The sequence below is a fragment of the Ictidomys tridecemlineatus genome, chromosome 10, assembly GCF_052094955.1.
Source record: "Ictidomys tridecemlineatus isolate mIctTri1 chromosome 10, mIctTri1.hap1, whole genome shotgun sequence".
In the NCBI taxonomy this organism is placed as follows: domain Eukaryota; kingdom Metazoa; phylum Chordata; class Mammalia; order Rodentia; family Sciuridae; genus Ictidomys; species Ictidomys tridecemlineatus.
In genome coordinates, this window is record NC_135486.1 from 112,771,983 (window position 1) to 112,791,573 (window position 19,591).

The 19,591-nt window shown below is 36.3% G+C and overlaps 2 protein-coding genes across 5 annotated transcripts in view; both read right to left on the reverse strand.

Annotated features, from left to right (window-relative positions):
- LOC101973219 (cytochrome P450 3A9) overlaps positions 1 to 16,388 on the reverse strand; it is a 30,001-nt gene extending 13,613 nt beyond the window's left edge. Inside the window, 10 exon segments of the mRNA XM_078024756.1 lie at positions 33 to 99; positions 1,657 to 1,782; positions 8,220 to 8,370; positions 9,047 to 9,135; positions 9,399 to 9,512; positions 11,715 to 11,814; positions 13,261 to 13,283; positions 13,285 to 13,314; positions 14,334 to 14,427; positions 16,318 to 16,388. Coding sequence (XP_077880882.1) covers positions 33 to 99; positions 1,657 to 1,782; positions 8,220 to 8,370; positions 9,047 to 9,135; positions 9,399 to 9,512; positions 11,715 to 11,814; positions 13,261 to 13,283; positions 13,285 to 13,314; positions 14,334 to 14,427; positions 16,318 to 16,388 — 865 coding nt within the window.
- LOC144364745 (cytochrome P450 3A9-like) overlaps positions 1 to 19,591 on the reverse strand; it is a 466,715-nt gene that overhangs the window by 178,485 nt on the left and 268,639 nt on the right. The window lies entirely within an intron of this gene.

The following is a 19,591-nucleotide window of genomic DNA, read 5'->3' on the forward strand; positions in this document are numbered from 1 at the left end:
CCATCAGTAGATGAGATAGCAACCTTGTTTACCTTTATGAGACTCCACATCTTTGGAATTCTGAGAATTTATCATAAGCTGAAGAAAATCCACTCGATGCTAGAAACAGAGAGATTTCAGATAGAAGATCAATTATGAAGTCAGAAAAATAATTAAGAGTGCAGAACTTATCTTCCCTTCTGAGGCTATGACTTCTTCAAGTACAAAAATCCAGCTGGAGTTTTCTAAGTCATCAGTGAAGAAAAGCATCCATCTATAACTTTAAACAGTAGGATGTTTCCCTGAGTGAAAACAGGCTATGGTGTCCAATAGCTACTGGCCTTTGCTCTCCCTGCTTGTGAGCTCCTGTGGATTCTGAACACAGCCTCCTGGCCAGAGAGTGGCTGGCTTTGTCTCCTGTTACATTTATTTGCTCAGGGAGAAGTCCTGGACTCCACTACTCTTCGCCAAAGACATCACAAATTAATCTCCTGCCATTTTTAGAGTTCACCATCAGATTTTGAGGAATCTTCTTGAAAGATCCCTTCTTGAAGGTATGAACTTTGTACTGTCACCTGGAGGGCCCATCCTGGTCCCTGGCCTGCACACATCCTTGTGCTGGGCTTTGTACATGAGTCAAAACCTTCACCTAAAGAACCCTGTGCCTGCTCCATGAGGGGCCAAACAGTGACAGCTAGCCTGAGGATGCATTCTGTGGAGAGTTTGTAAAGTGAGAGGTTTGGAAATGCAATGATTCTTGAACATATAAAATCTGATAAAATTAAAGTACCAGGAAAAAAATTTTATGTTGAAATTGTATCTATTGAGGAGAAGGAATATGATAAAACATTTTTCCTCTATTTAAAAAAATATTTCAAAGAGCAAACCCTAAGGTTTATAAAAAATTAAGTTCTACATATTAACAAGGTACCCTATTACTTTGATATATGTATATGCTGTTTGATGTTTATGTCAGTTTAGACACATCTTTAACTGCATTTATCATTTCCTGATGATGAATATTTTCAAAATTGATTTGGCTCAATTAATAAGGACAATTTTAACATAGTGTGGCAATAAACATGGGAGTGCAGATTTCATTTCCCGTGGTTATACACTTAATAGTGTGATTGCTGGATTATACAGTGGGTCTGTATTTGATTTCTGAAGGACCTCCAGACAGTTTTCCATAGAGGCTATTCTAATTTACAGATCTATTCAACAATGTACAAGAACTCCTTTTTAGAGCATTTGGGACTTTTCCTATAAGAAATATTTATGCCTTGACAAACTAATTACCATGCCCATTATTTAATTGTAAATGATTTCTCTCTGGTTCATTATTTTTTCAGTATTTGGAATATATAATTTTATTTTTTTAAGTCTTTTTTATTAGTTCTTTTTAGTTATATGAGAGTAGAGTCAATTTTGACATAATTATAAAAGAATGAAATATATCTTACTCTAATTCAGTTCCCTCTCTTATTCATTCTTGTTACTTAATTACCAGATGCTAAATTTTTTATTCTCCCCAAATGGAAAGCTTCTACTACTCTCAACCAAGAGTTCTTCTTTATATACCTTTTAAAAATATACAAGGAAGTATGGAAGTAATATACTAATAGGCAAATAAATTATCAAAAATGAACCTCTTCTGTATCCACCACCAGATTTTACCTGTTGTTTCTCTTGAAGGCGACTTTCTTTCATTCTCTTTATAGCTTTCTTTAAAAAATTTGTGACATCCTTTGGAAATAGAGAGATATTCATTGCCTCATTAATTGGAGTAAGGAATGGAAAGATTGGTGCAGGGAAAAGAAAAAACAAAGAACACTTCAGTGAAAAATGTCAAATTTACCTGAAGCAATTACATCTTTTCTACCAATCAGAAAAGTGGAAGTCACAAGGGTTCCTAAAGAGAAACTGTTTCTGCTGGGACCACTGATTGGCTCCAGTACACTGGCTGAGCAAGAGGATGTCATATATAGGGCCAGCACCATACCACTGAAATCAGTGGCCCCTTCTATCTCTGTGGAGTGACTAAAGGAGCAAGATGAAAACCCTGACCCCTTTTCCCTTCGTGTACTGAAATAGCGTGTCTTTGGATAAAACTAGGCTTTAGACTGATGCTGCAGTTAATCATGCTCTTCAAGAAAGAGCAGTCAGGATGGGACCAACAGAGCATGTGTTTCTCAAGCACCATGGGAGGAATCCAGAAGGCATTATTAAAAAGAAAATTAGGAAACTCAAAATATGGGCAAATTAATCAATATTCACCTAAATAAAGACTGGATGAAAGAATAAATATAAAGTGAAATAGATAAAGTATTGAAAGGAAAAAAGGAGGCATAATATGTAAAATTTGTGTAATGGAGAAAAAGCCATCACTGTACAGAAGAAAATTATTATCTATTACATAAAACAAAGATCACAAATGAATGATCAAACTTTACACAATAAATCATAAAAAAAGGAAGAGCAAATTAAACTTAAAGGAAACAGAAGGAAAAAAATATTAAGGATCAAAGTGGAAACTAATCATATAAAAAATAAGATCAATAGAAGTAATTAATGAAAACAAATGCAATTCTTTTAATAAAACAAAACAAAATTGGCAAACTAATAGCTACACTGACCCAGAAATAGAAATGCTACAATTAGTAGCATTCAAAATAAAAACTGGGGAAATACTGAAATTATAAATATAGAAAGAAATATAAAGATATTGTAACAATCAGATTATCATAATAATTATATAAATTACATAAATGAGATAGACAAATTCCTAAAGAGACACAAACAACAGAAACTGACACAAAAAGTAATATAAAACATATATTGACATACATCATGTGATGAGACTAAGTTAGAAATTAAGAACTTTTCTACAAAGTGAAGCTCAGGTCCAGTTTTTTCATGGACAATTCTACCAAAGACTAAAAGAACTAATACCAATTCTTTACCTCTTTACAAACATTTATAAAAATATCTATTGTTTTCTAAATATAGAATACAGTGAACACTGTATTAGATCCTAAAATGCCCGTGTTAACCTAATCCTAAGAATTAACACAAAGAAAACACAGGAGAACTACCAACTGATATATCTTATAATTATGGATGCAAAATCTCAACAGAATATTGACAAAATAATTTGTTGTTTTAGCCTCTTTCTCCCTCCCTCCCTCTCTCTCCCCTTCCCACTTATCTATCTCCTCAAAGTCTCTTTTCTCCTGCTACTATCCAACATCTTTTGATTGCTCCTTTATGTTTCCTAAGATCTAATAACTCTATATCCTCATCTCCTACTTCCTTAATATCTCATCCTAAACCCGCCCCCACTTCTCTCTTTGTCCATCATTATAAACTGTAGGTCCTTTTGCAACCTATTGTTTATATTGTTAATAATAATCAAACTTACCATTTCTGTCTATTGTGACAAAACAGGAAACATCTCAATGAAAGCTATTTGGTTTAATTAAGCCTGCATATTGTTTGCATTGGGATATGTTAATATTGATCTCCTCCTGAAAAGAGAGGTCATGGAATTCTGCAGGGACACTATAAATCTATTGGTAAAAACTGTAATACCTTGGATCTACACTGCTAAAGGAAAAGACAAACAATATAAAAAAAAACAGGGGAAGAAAGTGCCCTAAACAAACCAAGATACATTACTAAAACCAATGGCCAGCAGAGCAGAAGAGATGTCCAAGAGGAGTTCAGGATGTATGTAATTAAAATGTTCTGTGAATTAAAGAAAGCAAATATAGGCAACAAAAGGTTAATTAAATAAAGAGCTACACAGTCAAATACAAGAAGCAAAAGATTACTTCAATAATGAGATAGAGATTCTACCAAAAAAGGAAAAGAAATCTTTGAAATGAAGGAAACAATAAACCAAATTAAAATACTCAATAGAAATTATCACCAACAGACTGGATCACTTGAAAGATAGGACCTCAGACAATGAAGACAAAATATATAAAACTGAAAGTAAAGTTGACCACACAGTGAAGATGGTAAGAAACCATGAGCAGAACATTCATTAATTATGGGATAACACGAAAAGGCCAAATGTAAGAATTATTGGGAGAGAAGAAGGAATAGAGTTCCAAACATAGGACTGAACAATTTATACATGAAATAATATCAGTAACTTTTCCAAACCTGAATAATGAATTGGAAAATCAAACACAAAAGGCTTATAGGATACCAAGTGTACAAAATCAGGACAGATCTACACTAAGGAAATAACAATAAAAATGCCTAACATACAGAATAAAGAAAGAAATTTAAAAGCCACAAGACAAAGGAATCAGATTACATATAGGAGGAAATCAATTAGGATCTCTCAGAGTTCTAAACCCCGACCTTCATCAACAAGAAATAACAATTATAAATACTTATGCCCCAAACAATTAATTATGGGATAACATGAAAAGGCCAAATGTAAAGGCCATCTACATTCATCAAACTCTTCTCAATTTCTAGAGTCAAATAGACCACAACACAATAATACTGGGTGACTTTAACACACCTCATTCACCACTGGATATATCACCCTAACAAAAGCTAAACCACGAAAATATAAAACTCAATAATACAATCAGTAACTTAGACTTAAGAGATATAGAGAATATTTCATCCATAAATGAGTGAATACAATTTCTTCTTTGACAGTACACGGATCCTTCTCTAAAATAGACCATATATCATGCAACAAAGAAACTCTTGGCATCCGAGATCAGACGAGATCGGGTGGGATAGTAGAGAATAGGATAGAGAGTAGAATTCATCAGACACTAGAATGGCAATATGTAAATCAATGGAAATGTAATTGATGTAACTGATGTGATTCAGCAATCTGTATATGGGGTAAAAATGGGAGTTCATAACCCTTTTGAATCAAACTGTGAAATATATCAAATTAGATGTAATGTTTTGAACAACCAACAATAAAGAAAAAGAAACTCTTGGCAAATACAAACAAAGATACTACCCTGAATGCCATCAGATTATAATGAAAAAAAATTATAAATTAATGATAAAATGAAAGAAGACCTACTCCAACACCTGGAGACTAAATAATATGCTACTGAATGAGCAAGGGATAGCAGAAAACATCAGAGAGGAGATTTAAAAATTCTTAGAGGTAAATGAGAATACTGATGCAACATGTTGAAATCTCTGGGATTCATTGCATGGAATTCATTTCTTAAAAGAAGAAAAAGTCAATAAATAAAGGACCTAACATTACATCTCAAAGCCTCCCCCCCCAAAAAAAAAGAACAATCAACATCAAAAGTAGTACAAGACAGGAAATAATTAAATTCAGAGCCGAAATCAATGAAACTGAAACAAAAGAAACAATTAAAAAATTGACAAATCAAAAAGTTGGTTCTTTGAATAAATAAATAAAATTTATAAACCTTTGTCACACAAATAGAGAGAGAAAAATTACTAACATCTGTGATAATAAAAGAAATATTATGATGGACACATCTAAAATACATAAGATAATTAGGAAATATTTTGAAAATTTGTACTCCAATTAAATAAAAAATATCAAAGACATCAACAAATTTTTGGAGTCATGACCTACCCAAACTGAATCGAGGTAATATAAACAAGTTAAACAGATCAGCTTCCAGCAAGGAAATAGAAGACACCATCTGAAGCCTACATACAAAGAATCGACCCAGCAAGACAGATTCTAACAAGACCTTCAAAGAAGATCTAATACTAATACTCTTCAAATTATTTCATGAATAGCAAAAGAAGGAACACTTCCAAACTCATTCTATGAGGCCAGTACATCCTTATTTCAAAACCAGCCAAAGACACATCAACAAAAGAAAATTTCAGACCAATATCTTTGATGAACATACATGCAAAAAGTCTCAATTAAGTTCTGGCAAATTCATACTACCAAAAGTGTTTTACAGATTTAATGCAACCCTATTAAAATCCCAATGGCACTCTTCATAGAAATAGAAAAGGCAATCGTAAAATTTATTTGGAAAAATAAGAGACCCAGAATAGCTAGCAATCCTAAACAAGAAAGTGAAGCAGGAAGCATCACTATACCAGACCTTAAACTATACTACAGAGCTATAGTAACAAAAACAGCATAATATCTGCACCAAAATAGACTTGTAGACTAATGGTACAGAATACAGGACACAGAGACAAATCCACATTAATATGGTTATATTATACTATACAAAGGAGCCAAAAACATTCACTGGAGAAAAGAACCTATTCAACAAATGGTGCTGGCAAAACTGGAAATCCATATTGGCACCAAAACAGACAGGTAGACCAATGGTATGGAACAGAAGATACAGAGACAAACCTACACAAATACAGTTATCTCATACTAGGCAAAGGTGCCAAAAACATTCACTGGAAAAAAAGCCTCTTCAACAAATGATTCTGCAAAAACTAGAAATCCATATGTAGCAAAACGAAATTAAGTATCTCTCACCGTGCACAAAATTTAACTCACAGTGAATCAAGGACCTAGAAATTAGGCTAGGGATCCTGAACCTAATAGAAGAAAAAGTAGGCTCAAACTTTCCTTAAGACTCCTAAAGTGTAAGAAATAAAAACAAGAAACAATAAATGGAATGAATTCAAACTAAAAAGCTTCTTATCAACAAAAGAAACAATCAATAAGGTGAAGATAGAGCCTAACAAATGGGAGCAAATTTTTACAACATGCACATCATATAGAGCACTAAACTCCAAGATATATAAAGAACTCAAGAAAACTTAACACCAAAAAAACCCACAATAACAACAAATAACCCTATCCATAAATGGGGTAAGGAATTGAACAGACATTTCTCAGAAGAAGATTTACAACTGATCAACAAATATATGAAAAAATATTCAACATCTCTAGTAATTACAGAAATGCAAAGCAAAACTATTCTAGGAGTTCATCTCACTCCAATAAGAATGGCAGTTATGAAGAAAACAAGCAAAAATATATGTTGGTGAGAATGTGGGGGGAAAGACACTTATATTGCTGGTGGGACTGCAAATTGGTGCAACAACTTTGGAAAGCAATATGGAGATTCCTCAGACAAGTTGGAATGAAACCACCATTTGACCCAGCTATCATTCTTCTTGGTTTATACCCAAAGGACTTAAAATCAGCATACTACATTGATGCAGCCACATCAATGTTTATAGCAGCTCAATTTACAATAGCTAAACTGTAGAACCAACCTAGATGCCCTCAATAGATGAATGGATAAATAAAATGTGGTACATATACACAATGGAATATTATTCAGCATTAAAAGAGAAAAAAATCATGGAATTTTCAGATAAATGGATGAAGTTGAGAATATCATGCTAAGTGAAGTAAGCCAATCCCAAAATACAAAAAGCCAAATGTTTTCTCTCATAAGTGGATGCTGATTCATAATAGGTGGGACAGTCATCAGAGGAATAAAAGAACTTTGGATAGGGCAAGTGAAATGGGGGGGGATGGGTGTAGGAGTGATGGTGGAATGAGATGAACATCATTACCCTAGGAAAATGTATGATGACACAAATGTTGTGAATCTACTTCATGTACAAGTTCAGAAGTGAAAAGTTGTGCTCCATTTGTGTATTATTTAGTAAAATGCATTCTGATGTCATATATAATTCATTAGAACAAATAAATAAACAATTTCTTTTAAAAAAGAAATGAAGGGCTGAAACTGTAGCTCAAGCCGTAGTGCACTCGCCTGGCATGCGCAGGGTGCTGGGTTTGATCCTCAGCACCACATAAAATAAAGATGTTATGTCCATCGAAAATTAAAAAAATACATATTAAAAAATTCTCTCTCTCTCTCTTTCCCTCTCTCTAAAAAAAGAAATGATGTACTCACACATGCTTAGGATGGAAGAATTTGAAAATACAGTGATAAATGAAAGAAGTCAGACATGCAAAGCCACATATTGTAGGATTCATTAAAAGAAAATTCACAGTATCATCAAATCTATAGTCAGAAAATAGATTCATGGTTGCTTAGACTTGGAAAATAGAGAGTTGATAATGAAATGGTAGCCTGCTTCTGAGTTGACAAATGATCACTAGTGATGGCTGCATATATCTTTGTACTGAAAGCCATTTAATTGTATAAATTAAGTGTATAAATTAAAAGATATGTTAATTACGTAACAATAATGATTTTATTTAAATAAAGAGAAGGAACGAATAGCATGGTAGTCCACATACTTATTGAAAGAAGCAAAGGGTCAAAGAAATCAAATTTTAAGAGCTTCTTGACTTTCTCCACAAAGGGATCTTGTGGGTTGTTCAGGGAATCGATGTTCACTCCAAATGATGTTGCAGTAATCACATCCATGCTGTAGGCACCAAAGATGCTGAATAGAGAAAGACATGGAAAGTTAAAATCAGTGCCTCTTCCAAATCCTTCCACTACACATGCAGCAAGAAGTAGGAGTAAGTCCAAATACTCAGAGAAGACAAGCAGAGAGCCACACAAATTCAGTTATCTGATAGTCTATCAGATGAGTCTGTGATCCCTTCAAACTGACCATGAGCCCTTTATGAGTTGCAAATGAAATATTGTCCTTGTGCCAAGAGTGATGTGGACAGTGAGTTGAGTTAGACTCACCTCTGAACTCAAGAAGTTCACCCACACAGGGATAAGTTCCATAATCAGACACACTACAGTAGCAGAAGTAGAATGAGGATGATCATAGTTGTGTACAAACTGAGCTTCAGCAGGACAAGTGTGGAGATACTGACTCAAAAAAGGTTACCTTGACCTTGGCAGTATTTTTTCTTCTAGAATATTCAAAGTCATAAATAGCAGCCAAACAAACCTCGGAGAATAGGAAGAGCTCTTTTCTCCCCCAGCTGCCCTGTCTCCTCCTGGGAGCAGCACCTTCTTGGATGAATAGTTGGTATTGTGACTCCAAACTCTTGCTTTGTCTGCTCATTGCACTAGCTCAGCAGTTGGGATTCAGTTCTGTGTCAGACAGTTGGAGGGGCTCCTGCTGGAGCTTGGAATGCCAGAGCGGCCCTGCTACTTACTCTTTCAAGTTGATAAACTTGCCCTTCTCTGAGTCCAGTCTCATGTTTTTCACCAACACATCTCCATACTGGTTAATGATGGGGAACATCTATGCACAAAACACAAGATTGTCCATAGTTAAGTGAGGAGACTCAGTCCCCAAGGCTATGGTTTTCCCAGGATAAAGAAGTATGAGACATTTATAATGAATCTTTCTATATATCTTCTAAAACATAAAGACAAAAGAACATTTTTAGGAAGTTCAAATTCAGAGGACTATCCCTTGGAAAGGGACTACTATCTATCTCGCTTTCTACCCATCCCCAAATTTATTCTTTAAGTTTCCAATGAAAAGCCCTCCTATTTTATTACCTCCTTGAGTTTTCCACTGGTTAAGGTTGGAGACAGAAGTGTTCTTATTCTCTTCCACTCCTCATCCTCAGACAAAGAGATGGCTTTTTTCATAAATCCCACTGGAACAAAATTCTAGAGTCCACTGGAAAAGAGATTTTGTCCTATATAAATGTGGAGGTCTCCACAGTTGCAAAAGTTTGTTAAACAAGCATCATTTATTTAAAAAATGTTTAGTGACATCCTACTAGCTAGCCCTATGTCAGACACTCAATAGTATTTATTCCAAGTGCCTAAACTCCTGTGAGTTTGGAAGAGACACCCAGGGACCTCACACTGTTTTTGGACTTTATATTCAAACCTTTGTTTAGATGAAAAATTTTCACTCTGTTGAAAGCTTTTTCTAGGGGAATAGATGTAAAGAAGACCTAAAAAAACCTAGTACAACCCCCAGGGCTGTGCAGAGCAGAAATCAGTTGGTGACAGATACCAGGTGTTCTTGGTCAACTGTATGTTACCTAAGAACAGTTATGTCTTTACATGCATTTATAGCATAAGCATCTTGAAAAAGGGGTGGTGGTTAGATATGATAATTCTAAAAATACAAATATTTGAAATTTAAAGGATTGAAATATAAGTGTATTACAGAAATAAACAAGTTATTAATGGAAGTCCTTCCAATATTTTATACAAGGGCAGAAAGAGAAAAGAAGATAATTCTTATTTTCACCTAGGTGCTAGCCCACCAAAGCAAAACCCTTGAAATTTACTTCTATGAACCAAAATATATTTTTAATTAAAATGTATGCTTCCAGCTGAGCATAGTGGTGCATATCTGTAATCCCAGCAGCTCAGGAGTATAAGACAGGATGATCACAAATAGAAAGCCAGCCTCAGCAACAGTGAGGTGCTAAGCAATTCAGTGAGACTCTATCTCTAAATAAAATACAACATAGGACCAGGGATGTGGCTCAATGGTCAAATGCCTCTAAGTCCAATCCCCAGTACCCCACCGCCAAAATGTATGTTTCCAGAACTCATTCACTATAAAAATTTAGGAGATTAGGAACAGAGGGAAGCTTCTTCAACTTGATAAGGAGATTCTTAAAAAATCCACTTTCAGCTAACAATACACTTCCTGGTTGCAAACTGAATGCTTTCTCCCAAGCATCAGGAATAATTCAACAATGTTTGCTCAGCCACATATAGAAAGACAAGTAAAAACGTTCATCTGAGTGTAGATTAGTGATTTGGACATGTTGGGAAGTAAATAGAGGCTGCATTTGGGCAGAGTGGAATATATGTGTGTATTGAACATAGCAGCAAATCCTATTATTATGCACAAATGTCATACATTAATCAAAGTTTTTAAAAATATATTTGTGATGCTGGGGAATTGAACCCCAGACTTTGTACCTGCAAGGTAAGCACTCTACCAACTGAGCTAAACCCAGCACCCAAAGTTTTTAAAAAGTGAAGATAGAGATTGTATGGGAATCCACACACATACACATCAGCCTCATCTAAAATTAGGGTAAACTTTGGAAAATTAAAGTCTATATCCTTCAAAAGAAATATTCATTCCTATGGCTCTTATTCAACCTCACACTGGAACTCCCAGCTAATATCAGAGGAAAATAAAAACAAATAAATGAAAGAAATACAGATAGGATTTTTCCTATTTATAGGTGCAATCTTTGTCCAATGTAGTTATCCACAAAAAACCAGGCATATTTCTGAGGTTAATGAAGAATTTGTGAAAACACATTAAAAACACAATCTAAATCTATCTACACAAATTGTAGGCATGTGATACATTTGCACAGAGCTCTATACTCATACATATAGGCACACAAAACAGGAAAAATGGAAATATAAAGTCTAGTTTTTATCAATTTCCTTTTAGTATAGAAAAAGTAATTTAATAAATTTATAGTCATGTAAGAAATTATCATTGGGTAAAACAGATTATACATGCAACTGCCTGGCAATTTTTTTGGCAAAGAATGCCCTCTGAATTTATAAATATCTCAGAATAAAAATTGAATTAATAAATAAATGTTACTTTGGATTAGACAAAGGGAAACAAAGAATAGGGTGAGGGGATGGGAATAGGAAAGACTGTAGAATGAATCAGACATAACTTTCATATGTTCATATATGAATACACAATCAGAGAAACTCCACATTATTTACAAACACAGGCTTGAGAAGTTGTACTTTATGTATGTATAATATGTCAAAATACATTCTAGTGTCATGTATAATTGAAAAGAATAAATTAAAAAATTAAAAATAACTAAATAAATGTTAAAATGTTGAAAAGTGAATGCATACCCGCCGGTTAGTGAAGGCAGAATAACATTCATTGATGAGAACTGTTTTGATAATGCTTGGCTCCATAATAACCCAAACAGGCCGTCGACCATCATATAGGCTGTGTTAGAAAAATAGGGCTGGTTAAATGTAACAGGCCAGATTCTGCAGCAGAAATCCAGACTTTGATCCTGATGTTACCTATTATACCTGCCTAGTCTACAGTACATAGAAAAAATACATCTTTTAAGAGATCATAATTAGAAATAACATTGGAACACTTCTTAAATCTAGATGGTGAATACAATAGTATTGCCTACATTAATTTCCATAACTTATTTATTTATTTATTGTAATTGTAGGTGGACAGAATGCCCTTATTTGTTTATTTTTATGTGGTGCTGAGGATCAAACCCAGTGCCTCACATATGATATAGGCAAGCGCCCTGCCACTGAGAGCCAGCCTCAGCCCATAGTCTATATAACATTTTACATCACAAAAATATTGGATTATTCAAAAGGCTATTAGGTTAGTAAAGAAAAAAATTAGGCAGATAATTGACTTTCATAATTACTAAGTTTCTCAAGTGGTAGCTGAAATGGGGGCTTTGGAGATCCAGTGGGGCATGTTGTGTCCTTGGATCACATGGTATCTATGGGCATGTCAACTGAGTAGAACACTCTAGCCAGCCCTGTGGCTTTTGGGAGATTGAAGAGAGAAGATGGAGAAGAGTCAATGTCTTCTACCAGTATTTTTAGTGTAGAGAAAAATGATTACACCTCTTCTATTGCTCTCACCAAACTTCCACCAGCTCTGAAGGGAATAGTTGCTACAATTAGATAAGGCCACCCTCCAATGTAAATCCCATCAATCCACCAGGGAACTTAGTGGTGTAACTACATCCTATGTCTGGTCTTTACATAATGGATGAAGGAGAGAAAGAAATGCTTGGGTCTACTTCATTGAAAAGTCAATGCTGAAAACTTAAAAATGGCATATGAGCAACAATAATGATGACAAATAAAAAGAGGAAAGAAAGTAAAGGAAATTAAAAAAAAAAAAGATGAGCAGGAATGGTTTCCCATTAGCTTCCCAGTACCTTCCAGCCTTTTGACCAAAGGCATACATTAAATCTGAATATTTAATAAGGGAATTTTGTCTTTAAATTAAAAGGAAATCAATGGAGGAAAAAGATGATGCCATAGATTTGTAAGCCTATGATTTAAAAAAAAGTTCTCAAATAATACATTTTATTCAGCTAAAAGGGTCAAAAAGAAAGAAAAATGGGGAAGATAGGACATTGGACACAAAGTCAGGATGGAGTCTCTGGGTCATCAAAAGCAAGAGAAAAGTGAAAATATGCAACATTCTCAACCTAAGTCAGACTGTAGACCCAGACTCTTGGTGACATGCAGGACCCTTGGCAGGACCCTTGGCAGGACAAGCCTCCAAGGATTGTGCAGCACAGAGGGTTGCATCCCAAAAGCTCATGGCTGAGGTTGTCCTCATGCATTGGGGCACCATATCATAACAAGTCTTCCAAAGAGAAATTTCCAGAATACTTACCCCCATGTTTTTCCATACTTTTTTATAACATTTTGTCTCAAAATTAATCAAACCCTGGGAAGAAAAACAATATGAAATTCCATTATTATTATAAATGTACTGATTTTGCATCAAATGACCCAAATCCCATGAAATCAGGCTTGATTCTTACTCAGAGGCTTCTGAGGAGAATAGAGAAAATATGCAATGTTTGAAATGAAATATGTAAAGTCACTTGAATTTTCTCTAAGTATTATTTATACTCAACCAATTACCCTTGTCTATGAATATGACAACCTTCTCTTCTACAGTACTTGGTCTCCTTGTGTTGTCTCAGAAATACTGGGACCTTGAGAATGATGACCTTCATGAGCAAATGAGGAAACCCAGGCTGAGGGAAAATGAGTGTTTCCCAGGGCTATAAATGATCTTTTATCTCCTCGTTGAGTATCATTTTAATTTATCTCATGTTTTCTCTAGAATTCTGGTAGAATTAGGGAGTAAAGGCACCAGGAACCTCTTCTAGCCTAGGAGATTTATGTTATCACAATCATCTTGTTGAGTAAGTAAGTGACATAGTGAGCAAATAAAAGTGGACTTGCCTTTCTGTATTGGAGCTCAACTTGGAAAATGGAGCTATCTCTCTGCACATAGGACACAGATAGTTAGACACTGGCTCTGAGTTTTCATCATAGAAACTAAGCAATCAATCTTCCTCATGCCAAGTTTCATTTGTAACATTTTAACTGTGAAAATAAAGCATCCCAGAGGTTTGAGTGTGTCTTCCTAGAATCTGCACTGAGAAAAATGAAAACTCTGTGAGAATGCTCACAGTCTGCTGAACATAAAGTCCACAGCTTAGAGTGTGAATGTGCCAGAGTCCTGAGCTCATCAACAGAAGTGAACCTGAGGCCAGGAGGAGTTGAAAACAGAGCCCCAGGGTAAAACTGACTGTGCTTTGGATGGGGCCCTCACATAGTTTCTGAAGCTTAGAACTCTTATAACTTCCCTCACAGAGCTTAATTTCTACTGATGTAACTAAGCAGATGTTTGCAACCATAAGAGGCAAAACAGGGAGCTCAAATAACACTCACCTGGCGATAATTAAGAATAGTTCCCAAAAAAGGCAGAGGTGTTGGCCCTGGAATTCCCAGCTTCTTAAAATATCCATGTGAATAGGTCCCATATCTAAAAGTGGAAGAGAAATCCAGGTAAAGGGTTTGTGACTGTGTGTATATAGTGGCTAATGAGTCACTGATCAAGAATGGGAACAGTGAAGCCAGGCAAATAATATGTAGGCCCTAAATAACAACAAGAACTCCAATGGCCCTAATTACATCTGTTCATCATCTCCTCTCTCACATTCCCTGAGAAACTCCAAAAGTCATAATAATTAGCTCAAAGTAGCTAATTTCATCATTAGGCTCCCAATCCTACAGTGAATATCTGATATAAGTCCCCAAACATGAACTTGAAAAGAGTAATTCAGCCTAGATTTCTTCCAGGTCACTTCACTCACTGGTGTCAGTTCAGGAAGATGACTTGATACCATTACGTTGGCCCCTCTAGTGGCCTCCAGTGGGGGCCATCTCCACTCTGGGCCTTCTTCTCTGAACAGAGAGGAATATTCTCCCACTTTTTCATAACTCATATCTGGATGCCTTTTATTGCATCCCTGGTCCACATTCTGTCTTATTCATCTGCTGTAAGAGATTAAGAACACTGATGTATGAGAAACTGTTGAGTTAGTATATTTAAATATACTTGGGCAGGTATATTTAAGGACATGTGCAATCTATGTCATGGATGTATGTATTAGATTAATATTTCTTCAATTGTTCAAAAAAGGTGAGGTCATTTTTAAACAGGTTGATTTTTACAAATACAGAATCCAAGAGACCTATTTTGACCTTCGAAAGGAACATGAGGAACTTACCTTAAAAAAATTGTACTATTGAAAGAATGAAATTAAAACATTTCCATTAATTTTAAAATGCCACTGGAGGGAAAATAGATGCAACAAAAGCCTGAATATTATCCTTTACTTCAATTGTTACACAACCAGGTTTATATTTTCTATTTTCACATCATTATGAATGCCTAATCTTGTAAAAGTGGATTTAAGATAGAAGTCAAAGGTCTCCTTGTTGCAATGTCTTCTACCCTTCGTCAGTAATACCTGCTCTATTCACTTGCTCCATGAAACCAGGAATCCCACTATTTTAAATACTTTTTTTAGTTGTAGGCAGACACAATACCTTTATTTTACTTATTTATTTTTATGTGATGCTGAGGATCACACCCAGTGCCTCACACATGCCAGAGGAGCTCTCTACCACTGAGCCACAATCTCAGGCCAGAAATACCACTATTTAAAGGAATTCTTCTACTAGATGGTTTTATTCATGCTCCTGCACTGGAATATCATAGGAAAATGTTTAAAATACAAAATTGGCTTTTAAACTTCTGTCTCCTGAAGCTGCCATTAGGTTTCATATCAAGGAAGAAACAAATCTCTACACTGAAGCTAACTTAAGGAATAAAAGTTCAAAATTTCTCCCAGGTCTTTGCTCAATACTTTCATCATTCAACATTAGTTGCATATTGCAAGGTGGTGGAATTGAGTTTTTGGAAGGAGGGCTATTTCAGGGAAAAGGGAGAGAAGAGAAGGAAAAAGTGAGTCTGAGCCTATGGTAGCACCTGTGGTGCACTTGGTGCATTTTACAAATGGTGCTGGGACATGGGGAGAAGGAGCAGGAACCACCTGTTCCACAGGAGACAAGTCTCCTATACATCTCTTGTAGTTCACATAGAACACAAAAGATAAACAATGATACAAAAACTTGTGAAGGCCCCTCTTTACCTCCAGAATGCTGAAAGTTTGCAGAGGGTGCATCACTTTTCAGAAGGTGTCCAGTTGTTTGTAATCTGCATCTATTGAACTCTTCTGGTTGATTAATCTAGGTTCAAACTGAGACTCACTCCAAAGTTCATCCTCCAAATCAAATCATAACACTAAACCTCCTAGTCACAGAAATGGGAGGTTTGAAGAGGATAGAAACTGGGATAGTTACTCACAGATAGAGGAGCACCAGGCTGATTCCCAGGAGAACCCAGGTTTCCATGGTAAAGTTTGGGATCAGATCCATCACTACTTTCCTTTCAAAATTTTCTCCTCTGAGTTTGACTTCCAGCTATGTGAGCTATCTTTTGACAGGGCAGAATGTTCCAAGCTTGCCTTCTGTGAACAGCTGTGAGTCAATGAAGTCAGTCTGGCATATTTACATGCTAGAAAAGGAGGTGGAGCTGAATGTACAGCCAGTAGGAAAAACCACCTGTGCCCCACACCCTATTGCAGAAGCCAGGTGCCCCCTCCAATTTGGCAGTTGGCACTGAGTCATGAGACATGCCCATTTTTATCTTTGAACTCAGGTTTGTAAAAACTATTAATAAAAAATACGATAAGAGTTGTCATTATGCCCAAAGGTTATTGCTTCTTAGAAGAAACTCAAGTTAAACATTGGAATTAAATGTCCTCTAATCATTTTTTGTCTCCTTGGGTGTTCTCATTACAAAATCCTTGAATTCCACCCAAAAAGGTTATATCTAAATAACTACTCATGCACTTTCCTCTGCTTAGAATACTCTCATGCTCATAGAAGACTTTTTTAAAAAATATTTTTTAGTTTTTTAATGGACCTTTTTCTCTCCTTTCTTTCTTTCCTTATTTATTTCTATGCAGTGCTGAAAATCAAATCCAGGGTCTCACACATGCTAGGCAAGAACTCAATCACTCAGCTCCAGCCCCAGCCCAGAAGACTCTTGATCATCCTTCAAAACCCAGCTCAATCAAATCTTCATCTGCTAAAAGCTTTCAACACCACCTCCACCTACTCACACGAAGCCACTTCCTCCCCTGTACAATTTCTAGTATCCCTGGAACACATTTCTCTTGTTGTTGTTCTCTTTATTGTCCTACAACATTGTTGGATTACACTTTTGTTTCACTTTCAAAAATGTGAACTTCCCTGGAGCAGGGTCTGTGTACTACCCACTATTAAGCCCCTAGTCCCTAGCAGAGTTCTTTACAAAGAGCTGATATCCAGGAAATTTGATCATTGAGTCAGGTGAGATTGCTGGGCCTCTGCAGGTTCTTTCCCTGTGAGTCTTTGGTGACCACTTCATCTCCCTTGTTTATACAGGAAGATGATTTGGCTTGTTTGGGCCACAACCACCTTCCCAAAACATCAAGATGTTGTGCCAGTGCCCTGATGGCCAGAAGTCCCTTAGAAAAAAAATAGTGGGCATGGCCACAATGAAGCTGATGGATGCATTGAGTAATTTCAATCCAGAATACATCCTGTGCAGCCATCAAGAGATCCCTGCAGTAGCCAACACATAGATTTTAGAGCAAAGAATATCCTCTGTCTCTGAAAATAATGCATGCCCATGATCAATGGGTGTGAAAGGACAGAAGAGGAGAACTGCATCCTGCATGGCCAGGTGAACTGCAAATCTCTACCCACCCATCTCATGCCAGATATCACCACAGAGAGCACATCTAGCACCAGAACTCAAAAAAGATGATCCCAGATTTTTCATTAGGCCAAGAAGTGTCTGAGCAGTGGCTCCCTGCTTTTTGGTAAATGGGTGGTTGTGGATGGAGAGCAGACTCTGGGAGCTGGTAAGAGGAGGCTTGTAAGAACAATTGTCATTATGAGACTCTCAGCAGATTCCTGATATGAGTGATGCCAGGTCTGAGTGTTTGTAAATTATATAAGCTCATTAACTTAACTCTGAGTCAAATTCTTTGTCTGATTTGCCTGAGAAACTGAGGATTAGGTAACAAAGTCTCCAAGTTCTCAAAACATAACAGAATGAGAAGACATTCAAGCTGTGCTTGTGTGCTTCCTTCTCTCTTTCTTCTGACTCTGCACCAACTGATACTCACCCTTCACCAATCCTTCCAACATCTCTGGCATGCATTCAAACAAGGAAAGATTACAGTGTCATTTGAGAACTGTTGACAATTAGTAATCTTGAAGCAGACAGAATTCAGAGGCACCTCATCTCAAATTGGGAATTACTTTCTCATGCTGAGCGTAGAAGCTGGGGGCCGTTTGGCTTCCACCTCTCACCTTGACAGGCACCAAAAAAGATGAAAGTGGGGATTTCCTTTCTTCTGGGACAACTCAGACTAACTAAATCTGCATGTGTGTATTTCCTGCCTTTTTTTCCTCAGCTTTCTCCGTCTTCAGATTAACCAAATATACACATGTATATCACCTGGCTCTTGTTTCTGTAAATTATAATTATGTCTGTGGGATAGGTAAGGAGAAGAAATCTAACTGCTTCCTCCCAGGTTGATCAAGGTCAATACTCATTTTACCATCTTTTTTCTATTTATTATGTGGGCAGACAGCCAAATCCAGCCAGCTGGGATCAAGGCAGGTCCCAGGTTTAGGCTGTCAGTAACAATCTCACCATAACCCAAAATCTTTTATATACTTTTTGTATGTAAAACCTCTATGGAACTATATAATTTCACCTTTTTTCAAGAAACATATTTGGCTAAGATGATGAAATAACCAAGGCTAACATGATTTTTTTCCTGTCCTGCTTAGCTCTGGTCCTGGTTGGATTGTTTGGCATTTGTACCACCAAGGAGGGGTTAGTCATTCCTTGAAATGAAAAACGCATCCAGTGCTGGGGTCCAACCTATGCAAAGGTTCTTGTTCTGCAAAGGGCAATCAAAGAAGTCATGCTCTACCAGGCAGGGTAGCAAGGAACATGTCGAGTACAGAGACAGTTCCTCATGGCATTGGAGGAGGTGTGTGCTGCACCTCAGTGTCACTGTGGATTGGCAGGGCTGCCTGTCTGCTGTGTTTAGGACATGTGCCAAATACCACCGACAAGCCAGTTAGAATCTTTGGCCTTATGAGTCTCAACCTTGATTAATGGTGAGGGATGCTAACCAAGTAAACACAAAAAAATAATATTAAATTACAAATTGAGATAATTATTATGAAATAAAAGAAACCTTTGCTGAAGTTCCCATCAGTTTTTGACACAGGAGACCTCTATTGTCAGGTTTTTGTTGCTGTGATAAGAGTTTAAGAATGAAATCAATATATGACCCAGCTATGCCTTCCTCCATATTTGTCCAATAGAATTAGCACACTGTAGCAGCACACACATATCTGTTCTTATGGCAGCATACTTCACAATAACAAAGTTTATAGAACCAACCTAGATGTCCATCAACAGATTACTGAATAAAAAAATGTGGTATATATATATATCTCAAATGGAGTTATACTCAGCCATAAACACAAATGGAATTATGTCATTT